At 40.0% G+C, this 12,056-nt stretch overlaps 1 protein-coding gene across 2 annotated transcripts in view; it reads left to right on the plus strand.

The window, feature by feature from the left end:
- The window catches only part of vps8 (VPS8 subunit of CORVET complex), a 51,137-nt gene that overhangs the window by 34,455 nt on the left and 4,626 nt on the right, over window positions 1–12,056 (plus strand). The window contains exons 31-43 of one of the 2 annotated variants that reach the window (XM_054599821.1): window positions 1,302–1,386; window positions 1,974–2,072; window positions 2,505–2,594; window positions 3,210–3,256; window positions 3,372–3,516; window positions 4,853–4,942; window positions 5,208–5,393; window positions 5,479–5,560; window positions 6,013–6,095; window positions 7,371–7,451; window positions 7,723–7,892; window positions 9,178–9,355; window positions 11,014–11,067. In XM_054599821.1, coding sequence (XP_054455796.1) covers window positions 1,302–1,386; window positions 1,974–2,072; window positions 2,505–2,594; window positions 3,210–3,256; window positions 3,372–3,516; window positions 4,853–4,942; window positions 5,208–5,393; window positions 5,479–5,560; window positions 6,013–6,095; window positions 7,371–7,451; window positions 7,723–7,892; window positions 9,178–9,355; window positions 11,014–11,067 — 1,390 coding nt within the window. The remainder of the gene's footprint in view (window positions 1–1,301; window positions 1,387–1,973; window positions 2,073–2,504; window positions 2,595–3,209; window positions 3,257–3,371; window positions 3,517–4,852; window positions 4,943–5,207; window positions 5,394–5,478; window positions 5,561–6,012; window positions 6,096–7,370; window positions 7,452–7,722; window positions 7,893–9,177; window positions 9,356–11,013; window positions 11,068–12,056) is intronic. The other variant, XM_054599822.1, reaches the window with a different exon arrangement.

Below are 12,056 nucleotides of genomic sequence, written 5' to 3' on the forward strand. Positions count from 1 at the left end.
AAGAGCTCTCTCAAGACCTTCACAACCTTATTGTTGTAAAACATACTGATGGCATTGGTTACAGAAGGATTTCTAAACTTCTGAATGTTCCAGTGAGCACTGTTGGGGCCATAATCCGGAAGTGGAAAGAACATCATTTCACCATGAACCGGCCACGACCAGGTGCTCCTCGCAAGATTTCAGTGAAAATAATTAGCAGAAGAGTTGTCCAAGAGCCAAGGACCACTTGTGGAGAGCTTCAGAAAGACCTGGAATTAGCAGGTACAATTGTTTCAAAGAAAACAATAAGTAATGCACTCAACCGCCGTGGCCTGTATGCACGCTCACCACACAAGACTCCATTGCTGAAGAAAAAGCATGTTGAAGCTCGTTTAAAGTTTGCTGCACAACATTTAGACAAGCCTGTGAAATACTGGGAGAATATAGTCTGGTCAGATGAGACCAAAAACTCCTTGGATGCCATAATACACACCATATTTGGAGGTCAAAAGGCACTGCACATCACCCCAAAAACACCAGACCAACAGTGAAGTTTGGAGGTGGGAACACTGGCAAACTTCCTGTAATTGAAGGAAGGATGAATGGAAAAATGTACCGAGACATTCTTCAAACGAGGGTGGACATTTCAGCAAGACAATGATCCCAAACACACAGCCAAGGAAACTCTCAACTGGTTTCAGAGAAAGAAAATAAAGCTGCTAGAATGGCCCAGCCAATCATCTGACTTGAATCCAATAGAAAATCTATGGAAAGAACTAAAGATCAGAGTTCATAGAAGAGGCCCACGGAACCTTCAAGATTTGAAGACTGTTTGTGTGGAAGAATGGGCCAAAATCACACCTGAGCAATGCATGTGACTAGTTTCTCCATACAGGAGGCGTCTTGAAGCTGTCATTACCAACAAAGGCTTTTGTACCAAGTATTAAATAAATTTCAGTTAGCGTGTTCAATACTTTTCCCCTGTGTCATTCCATTTTATTACACAAAACTTAAATTCTGAACTTATTTGTTTTGTTTTGTTTGTATGTATGGATTACTTGGGTTGTTACCGACATCTGGTGAAAATTTCATGTCAATAGCACCTTTAGAAATATATTTACTGAGAAAAATGGTGACGTGTTCAATACTTATTTTACCCGCTGTGTGTGTGTGTGTGTGTGTGTGTATATATATATATATATATATATATATATATATATATATATATAATATAAATAACTTATAGTAGTTGTAAGTTAATGTCATTATTATTATTGTAATTATTACTACATGTCTTTATGTCTCCCTTTCTTACCCATTAGCTACCAAATCTGTGAATTTCTCTATGAGAAGAAACATTTGTATGACAGAATTATTGACTGCTACCTGAGAGACTCCCTCAGAAAGGTAATATAGTAATACATTTCATATTTATCAAACATTACATGTATTTGGTTGATATTTATTCATTTTGAATGTTTTAATTCTCATGTATGCAATCGATGGACCCAAAGGCTATTGGTCTTGGCTGTGCATTGCTAGTTGTTTACAGTCCGATTAGCAACTTGAGATGTGATACTGGAGTTGTAGTTGAGGGACAACGTAAACGAAAAGGTTGTTTCACAAGTAGCCAGTTTACAAGATCATTTAAAACCAATACAAATCTAACTCGTAGTCAGATGAAAGACAGTGGATTCCCAGATTGCATTTCAGCCAATGCTTTCGGCCTCTTTTGCCTGCATTGAACCTGCTCAAAGGTGATTGGTCAATACTACTCAAACCACAAACAGGAACTAGCGAGTTATGATTGTCAGGCTTAGGAAAAAACCTCGGTCAATATTTGTGTCCTGTTGACTATTAATATGTAATTGGCGGAATCAAATAAAGCATTTCATGTCTGTGTGTGTCTCTCTCTCTCTCTCTCTCTCTCTCTCTCTCTCTCTCTCTCTCTCTCTCTCTCTCTCTCTCTCTCTCTCTTTCTCTCTCTCTCTCAGGGGGAGATCTTCAGCTACATCCACAACCTGCTGTCCATGCCCGGCTACAGCCCTGAGGAGAAACAAACAGTCAGGGACAAAGTACTTCAACACATTCAGGTCAGAGCAAACTCACACAGACATAAAGATACCAGCATCCCTTCATTTCTGGACAGGTCGCTGTGGTAGCCAGCTAAGCAAGGGAGGAAGAGGGTCCTTCTCCACAGTTGTGTCCTCCAGCTCTTCCTGGGGGATCCACTCAGGATAGATGGGATATGGCATTGGGCATTTTCCAGGATCCAGGCGGCATCCTGATCAGATGCCTGACCTATATAAGATAATACTTTTTTAAATAATTTGTGTGAACCAACCCATTAACATCAAATGGTAAATGGATTTGCAGGCATACAAACGAGAGACGAATATTTTATTTTTTTCAATGCAATGATTTATGTTTTACATTAAGACAATTTACAAATGCAAGGACACAGGACATTTTCTGGCTAACAATATGTCTGTAAGTGATTGTGTTCCTGTGAATATTAACCACAGGAGCTGGTGACACTTGATCCCAGCAAGTCGGCTGACCTAGTGGTGTTTCACTTTGCTAAAGAGGTGCAACAAATCATCTGTGAGCTTCAGGTAAGGTCAAAATATATGGTAATGTTATTATATCTATTTTGTCTGGTCATATACTACCAACTACAAACTGGTAGATAATTACAAACAGCACATTTCTGCTTTATCTTGCCGTGAGTGAGCCCATTCTGAGAGGGAACTGTACTGAAAGTTAAACTTATCTATGCGCTCTTCAAAGCCAACAGACTCATCAAACTGTTAAAAAAACAGTGGAGATAAGTTTCACTTCCAGTTCAGTTCCCCGTCAGAAAAAAAGATTCTAAATGTGCATAGCATTACAATTACTGCTGGAGAATTTAAACACCCATTGTTGTAGGCTGTAATAGTCACAACCAAACAGATGGGTTATTGTTAGCCACTGAATGAAGGCTCTCCCTTGAATCCATTTATTTCAACTCAATTCAGAGGGCCTTTATTGTCATGGGAAACATATATTAGCATTGCCAAAGCAAGAGTGATAAAAAGACAAAATGTATACTTACTGTGTGAGCTGTGTAACATCGTATTAAAATATCTAAATACAAATAACTAAGTTTAGCTTATAAACACAAAAGTGATACAGATTTATACAAAGATATATACAGATAAGTAAAGATCTCTCTCTCTCTCTCTCTGTAGGATGACCAGCTTCTTTTCCAGTTCCTCAGCTGCCTCCTGGAGCCACGGTATGGTGTACATCCTGTGCTAGTGATAACTCTGCAATCTCACTCCTCATCACTCCTTCTAAATTTCCCTCCACTCCTCCTCTTTATCTCCATTCCTGTCTGCTCCGTTATTCAGTGAAAGCCATCATTCAGGGCCCATCCTGCCTCTGGAATGTGACCTCCACGAGATGCTCCTGGACTTACTGTGCCGCTTTGGCCCCCAGCAGCTCCTGAGCTTCCTTCAGACCTCCCAGCACTACAGACTGCAGGAGGCCATACAAGTAGAATCTTTTATACTTTTGATTATATTCATTGCATGTTTTTGTGTTGAGTTAAAAACCTGCACTGAGACAATGTTGCAGGAACCACAGGAGGAGTTTAGCATGTTGTGATCATGGCTCACAAATCTCATTAAACAAAGATGTGAACATGGGAAACATTACGCCAGCTAAACATAAGCATGTTAGCATCGTCATTATGAGCATATTAGGATGTTGACGTAAGCATTTAGCTAAAAACACTGCTGTTAGTAAGTACAGCCTCACAGAGCTGATGACATGGCTATTTGGATTTAAAGTTCAGCATTGGATTCCTCCAGTTGATAAAACCATATTAATACATCCAACACTAGATGGATGTATTAGTGACCAGGAAGTACTACCTAAGTATATACCTTGTATTCTCCACAGTAACTGTTTACATTCTTTCATTCATTTAAGTTAGTGACAGTGGGAAGGTCAACCTTGTATCAATAGACTGTTCTGTTTAGTACTCTGAATGAACAGGGGACACAGTTACTGATATGCTGTGAAACCAGCACATAAAAGAAAAGATCCAAAGATTCTCAGTTACAGGTATGACAGGTTGAATGTGAATTCTGGACTAAAAAAGGATTACAGTGGTAGAGATACACTCTTTGCTAGTCACCCTTGATTTTCAATTCTCTTATCATGTAAATATATTGTTATCTTTAGCTCCTGAAACCAAAAGTGCTCTACCAGTTTGACATGCAGTAAGTCCAGGGAACATTAAAGGGATAGTGTGGATTAATTGAAGCAGGGTTGTATAAGGTACTTCTCCATAGTCAGTGTCGATGACTCTCAGCATGCCACCAGTTTGGAGAAACAGAAAAGAGTAGCAGCAGGGACCCAAAGCAATGCTCTGCTGTGGAGATGAAACAACAAGCAGCAGCAAATTGTATTTTAGACACCCAAAAGAAAGGTTCACCTAAAAAAAAGGGAGCTGAACTTAAAATGAAAATTCTCTGTTTTTGTCAATGGAGAGTTGTTGCTTTGAAGAGAGCAAAGATGGGTTTCACTTTCAGTTCAGTTCCCCATCAGAAAAGGCTGTCTGATTGCAAGATAAAGAAGTGAAAATATTCTAATTGTAGGATAAAGATTTCTTTAGCTTAGTGCATGTTGGTGTATGTGAGCGTATCCCACTGGCTAGCTCCCAGCTGTTACTCATCTGCATCATACTGAGTATGGTAATTATTTTACTGTGGTGATAGATGGGACCATAGATGGGACTGTGACCAGATGGGACCAGCTTACCTACACCTGTGAGTCTGAATGCATGTGCCTCTCTCTGTCTATCTGCCCGTGTCTTTCTCTCTAGATTACACAGAAGTACCACCACAATGAGGCTACAGCCTATCTGCTGGAGAAGAAGGGAGATGTTCATGGAGCTTTTACTGTCTTGTTAGAGGTAGCTACAAAACACCGGCAGAGTAATAATTTACTAGTTTAATGAATGACCTAATAATTCTTAATTTACCAATTTTACACATGAATAGAGGGGCTCTAAAGTAGTAGTCACTATATATATCCACATATATCAGTGTGCATATAGTGTTGTGGAGTTGGAGTACAGTACTAGTAGCACAACTACATGTAAACACAGCAAGTACATGTACTTACTTTCCACCGCTGCTGTTTTATGTAACTGTTGTCACTTTCACCGTCATTGACAGACATTGAAGGAAAAACTAAGTCTCCTCACTGCTGAGAGTGACGGAGGAGCTAACGGAGGAGATGGAAGACGGGATGAAGAGAAGAGAGATAGTGAATCATCATTGACAGGAGTAAAAGATTCACTGAAAGACATCATTTCCCTGTGTCATCGAAATTCTGACAGCCTCTACCAGCAACAAAGAGAGGTAGTAGTGTGTGTTCAGTGTGCTGGTGGTGGTGGTTGGGGGGGTTTGACAATGTCTCCTCATTCATTACAGTTTTTACTCACAGGTTCTGTGGTTTCCACTCCTGGAGACCATGATGGCCTCTCAAAAACTAGTTAAGGGGCTCGATGATGAACGCACATTTGAGGGTAAACACCCACACAAACACACAAACAACACACAACACACACACACACACACACAAACACATGAACAAGGATGTACCAAAATCTTTGGCTCTGATCTGGACCTAAGTCCTTCACTATTGTTGGTGTCATGAAAACTAATGACTGTGCTTTGCATTTAGTATTAGCAGGTCTGTGCTGTTCTGAAATGCATTACACTTCCTCACTGTGTTTTCTCTGTTGTGATATGATTATAAGGTGGCATGGAAAAAAACAATTACAATTCAGTTATTAAATACAAAAAAGATGAAAATGAAATTAGTCTGTAAGAGTGTAAACAGGTATTTCCTTATGATCATGTATGATACAATTGTTCTTGTAGCTGTCGAGCACCATTGTTTATTATTTCTTCAGCACCTAAAACAGTATTACAGTGATGCTGATAATGCTCTTATTAAGGTTTGTATATGTCCCAGCGCTTAAGGAGCTGACAATGAAGGTTCTCAACTGTATGAGCAGCTTTATTTCTCTGCCCGCCATCATCCAACGAATACTGCAGGTGTGTACGCGTGTTTTAATCTTCCCTACTTAAAAAGGATTCTTCTATATGAATATCAATTATTCACTGTCTGCCGCTTGTGTACACTTAAATTCCTGTTAGTTACAGTGGTATCTTAAGATTTTAAAACATCTATAAAAATGTCCCAAACTCCCTCTGCAGTATAATACACCGCTTTTGTTGTCTATCCACGTGATTTGTATGTTCCAAACATTCACTGTTTCACTAAAACATGGCTAAATACACTAGTTGAAGTTCTGGCAGATTATGACACTACAGTGCTATTGTAAAAACCATTGAAATGTTATGGTCAAGAGATTTTGGGAGTAAAGTATTTGGAGTATCACTTTACACTGATTTTGTTATATGGCCCGATCTTGCCTTATTTTATACAGTATGTGAGGACACCTGAAAGAGAGGTTCTTATTGTATTTAAACCTTAACGATTCTACACACAGGAAGAGAAGCTGTTGAAATTGTTATTGATATATATGGAGGTTAATGTTATCATTATCATCCATCACCATCCATTTTTTTTTTTTGCAAATATAGTGATTACAGGTTCACACCTATTATGGTGATTATGTCGACTTGTACTTGCATAGCGGTTTTCTAGTCCTACACTTTTACACTGCATGACATCATTCACCCATTTACACCCATTCATACACATCGACATGGACTGCCGGAGCCTGGTATCGAACCCCCAATCCTCTGATTGGAGGACGACCCAGCTCTCCTACTGAGCCGCCCCATTAGAAGAAAGTAGTTCTAAAAACTTGTAAAGACTCAAAACTAAAGTTGCCAGCAGCAATGAGCTGGTTTCAGGTTTCTCGAAGCAGAGCAAAGTCACTTCAGCTTGTTTAATCCTGTTTAAAAAAGGAATGAAACCAATCACGTACTTGTTATATTATGGTGTATGTCTTACATGTATTCAATTACTGTTGACAAGACATACACTGTTGAATGTTTCATAATGTAATTGTCAATTCTTATGTTTTAAATGTAATTTGTGAAAAGATACCTAATGTTTTGATACAGTGGAAATCCAAAAAGTAGACACCACATCTCTTCTTTCAATTATGCAATTGAGCATTGAGTTGGACTATTTTTCACATCATTTCCAGTTTGAACCGTAACAACTGTTGAGTGTGTGTAACTTACCTATGAAGAGAGGCCAAAGGGTTGTAATTTGTGATTTAATAAATGCATGATATGTCATTTTATGCTATATATTGTGTACTTATGGCATGTGACGCTGTCTGTGCCTGTCAGGACCCCGTCTATGGGAAAGGAAAGTTGGCAGAGATCCAAGGCCTCATTCTGGGCATGCTGGACACTTTTAACTATGAACAGGTAAAGCGCTGTGTGATTAATAACAGAGCAGCACCTGAACAACAATTCGAATATTAGGGCTGTAAAGTGTGTCAGTCCCTCACTGATTCACATGTTCTGTTAATATGCAAATCCTAAAAAACAATGCCATCTAAGCTATTCATATTTTCTGATGCTATTTACAGGTTGTTTATATCTGCTGTCTGTGAACCCTGTAGTAAAAAACATTTTCATAACTGACATGGAGAATAATACAGATTGGCCTTAAATAATGCTGTCTTTTCTGTTTTAGACTTTACTTGAAACAACCACCAGTCTTTTGAACCATGACCTCCACTGGTCCCTTGCTCACCTGCGCGCTGCTGTCACAAGGGGACTCCACCCACGACAAGACTACTGCAACATCTGCCTCCAGCAGTACAAGCGGAGGCAGGACTCAGCTGATGAGATCATAGTGTTCAGGTAACACACACTGGAGGTGTTTAATGTCGCAGCAACAGTTGCAAAACTTGGCACACAAGTTGATCATGATTCTCTGTCTCGAACTAATGCAATACAATACAATGGTTGAGTCTTGAAGTCTACTTTTGATTTGTTTTTCCCACTGTCATAGAGGTGGTCATTCAGTTATAGGTTTTAGCATTGAGGCCACAGTTACTGTTCGCACTTGACTGCATTATATTTAGAGTTATTTCTATTCATGGCAGTTATGGATCTTATGGCAGAACAGATGTATTATATTGCAATAGATTGTACAGTTGTAACACACGCGTCACCCTTTTTACCAGTCCTGTCATGCCAGCGAAGAAATAGAAGAGTAATAACGACCAGGGAGCCGCTGTACACAGCTGTTCAGTGTGTCTGATGGGGCTGTGTAGTCAACATAACATGCTCAACTGGGCAAAGCAGATGTAACTTTGCCTCCCTGTTCCCGCACGGGGTAGAAGACAAAAAGCGTCTAGCTGTATAACCCTCGACCTGAAAGAACTATTTATGTTCTTTGGAACAAAGGAGGGATTTGGTCTGAGAGTAGCACCACTACGGTCAGTACGGATCAGCAACCCACTGGGCTGCATAGAGGTTACTTAACGCTAACTCTTAGCTAAGGTCAGTACATTCAGCTGTCTTGAATGACAAGGCCTTCAGAGAGGCTCAACGGGACCCTCCACCAAGGCCTCGAGCACCAATGTGAGTTCCCAATGTGGGGATGGAGGTACCTGCCTCCTCACCCTTTGAAAGAACCGCTTCAAGAGAGGGTGGCCAAAGATAAATAAGTAACTATTTACTCAATAAATCAATTTACTACAATCAACTGTTCATTGAGGATTGTGACTCCTCCCAGTGTTTTGATTTGATGTCTTGACTAGATGTTACTGTAATTTCCTGAAATATCCCGATTAGTTTTTCATCTTTTTATGTTTTATAAAAGCCTGACATACTTACTAGCACTGTCGCCTCACAGCAAGAGGGGCCTTGGTTCAAAGTGGATTTTTGCATATTCTCACCATGTCAGATTCTCTCCAGGTTCTCCGGCTTCCTCCCACAGTCCAAAGATATGCAGCTTAGGTTTTATTGATGACTCCAAATTGCCCGTAGGTGTGAGTCTGAGAGTGAATGGCTGTCTGTCTCTATATGTGTCAGCCCTGGGATCGTCTCAATCGCCCCGTGGCCCTGAATAGGATAAGCAGTTACGGATAATGGAAAGGAATGCTAAGGTGCTAAGGTGTGAATGTTTTTGTCTTGTCAGCTGTGGCCACTTGTACCACTACCAGTGCCTGCAGCAGAAGGACTCTGGGTGGGGTCTTACTTCAGAGCTGCAACAGCGATGGAGCTGCTACAAGTGTTCCTCCAGCCAAGGAGGAAATAAAAGAGGCCGCAGCACGTCCCTGGCACAGGTGTGTGTTTGTGCTTGCAAGAGAAGATTGGTTAGACATGAGAGAATAAATATTATTAGATTAATGGAGTATGTGTTATTTTACATTTAATTTGCTCTCAACAAATCCTGTGAAAGATCCAAACCAACAGTTCTTTCTTAATTCCCTACCATGTCTCTCCCATTGGTTCCTATTGAAGACGCTGATCTTTACAAACAATTTACAAACATTTTGGCTATGTTCTCCAGCAGGCACTACGCCAACACTATGGCAAATTAAGATTTAATGCAATTTTCAGTTAACACATGAGGTCATTTTTCCTTTTAAGCTGGGAGCAGAGTCCTGCATGGTTCAGGTTTGCAAACCTGCACCAGAAAATGTCAACGCAAATCCATCTGTAACCTGCAATTATCTCTCAATCAACACTGGTCCCAACTGTACCTGTTGATAGAAAGCCTGACCTGAGCTGTACTTAAATGTAGGCTCAGACTCTGCTGTGTGATGGAGGGAAAAGTACACAGAGATGGATAGTGTTGGTGTGCACAACAGCCAGTAAAAATAAAAAATAAAAAAGAATAAAAACCCACTGATTATGCAGTTTTCAAGGGCAAAAACACTCCGTGTTGTCAGTGGATTATGTTCACTTGATGGCAGAGGATCACACTCGGGACTCTGCAAAGTCTTGCTCACTTTACTCACAGCTGGCACAGCTTTGATACCCATGAATAAATTATTTAAGTCTTAAAACACTGGATTTAATGGTAACTGATCTTATGCGTTTTTTCTAAACACTAACAAGCAAATCTCTAAACTCCATTTTACATTTGTTTTTGTGTTTTTAAATAAAAGGGCTATTTAATTATTATTATACTTTTAGTTTTTATAAATACAGACTGATATTAAGGAAATAGACTTGTTTATGTTTATTGGAGTTTAAAGATGTAAATTATTTTTTTCAAATATGCAGAGGAGGAGAAGACCACAGTTTAAATGAATTACATTTATTAATTGTTTGCACAACTCTAACAAACTGATATTCCAATAGGGGTCGAAATAATATACATCAGCTGCCCATTGATAGCATATTTCGGGAGATGCATATTAATATCTGGAATGTCAAAATCACAGGTCTTTCAGGTTGTTGCTCCAGCGTCCCTCTATATTAACCCTCTCAAGAGCTGTGCCTCACAATTCAGGCATAAATATTAATATCATTGGCACTGAAATAATGGCTCAGATGTAAATAGAAGATAAATTCATCACTCATAGATATTTTAAAAGGAAGTTTATAAATGAGCCTTCTTTTGTTTCACACCTAAGGGAGCCGTGATATAGCGGGCTGAGAGGATAATGCTTCATCACCACACCCTCTGATCTGTATCCACTTCTCCCAGCTCTATTGCATGTACTGCTGCTGGAGATGCATACACAGTTTGTTTTCACAAGACTTTGTGTCTCTTGTCGTCATTGTGAAAGATAGTCAAATAGTTAAAATTTTTGCAGGCTTTCCTATGAAGTGGCATGGAATTTTGTTTCATGATGGGAGCTCAGGCCACAGCCACTTTAAAAGGCCAGTTTGAACATGTGTGACAGCTGTTTCGCTTGATGCCAGTTGTTGTTTGTTACTACTACAATACTGCTTTGAATCCAAGCACAGTCTTCCATTGCTACAATTTTGACACAGCACTGTCCTTCTCTCCTGGTCGCAGACTCGTGTAACATCAGTGCATCATGATGGAGGAGCAGAGGCTCACAGGAAGAAGGTAAGGTTTTATTCCACAAAGTATACAAATGACACCACAGACCCGCCATTTTCTCCATTTTCCCCAGTACACAAACTTCTTAACCCCAGTGAGAACATCTCCATATCCTTCATAGTTAACAAATCAACAAACAACAATTAAATTAACAAAATCTTGAATCCTCCCCCAACTGTACGGTACTGGCCTCTCCTGAGGTCATATCTCACAAACTCATCAACATTCCCACCTCCTCACCCGCCCCTGTTTGTCATCCTCTACCTGCTCCTTCTTGGTCATACGATGCCATGGCCTCCTCTTCCACTTGTACGCCAAAGACATCCACCTCTACATTTCCACCTAATCCTTCACAACCACTAAGCATTCCAGTCTGACCAACTGCATCACTGAAATTAAATTAAATCGCAAACAATCATCATCGGCCACAAAACCCACCCCACCACAAAAAGAGCTCTATAAATAGAATGTATTATTATTATTACTATCTTTGGATCTGCTGGAGATTGTAGTGTTGTGTTTTTTCACTCAGGAAACTTTGTTTTATTTATTTGTATTTATTACAATTCAAAAAAAAAAAAAAAAAAAAGGTAATGGAGAATACTCTGGGTGAACAGCAATGGGGCAGGTGAGAGGTACAGGCAGAAACAGATTCCAGGGGACAGGGTTCGGAAGGCTGGAAAGCAAAGGGACCAAGCAACAATGACAATGTGGAAAAGCAAGTTGAAACGAGCTAGTGGAATGAAGAGCAGGTGGATGTGGGAGACAGGTGACTAAGACTGGTCAAAGGGAGGTCAAAGGGTATCTGGTTAATGAATGAAGAAGTCTGGAAAATGCATGGGCCTGGGGTGAGTAGGAATATGGCTGAAAGGAGGGGCAGAGAGGGTCCAACATGGTGTAGAACCATATATGAGCCCAATCAATTGATATTCACTACAGTGCTACTGTAGTGAGTCCACCCCTTACAAATCACCAAACTCCAGGCACAGGGAGAC

The sequence above is a fragment of the Anoplopoma fimbria genome, chromosome 6, assembly GCF_027596085.1.
Source record: "Anoplopoma fimbria isolate UVic2021 breed Golden Eagle Sablefish chromosome 6, Afim_UVic_2022, whole genome shotgun sequence".
In the NCBI taxonomy this organism is placed as follows: Eukaryota; Metazoa; Chordata; class Actinopteri; order Perciformes; family Anoplopomatidae; genus Anoplopoma; species Anoplopoma fimbria.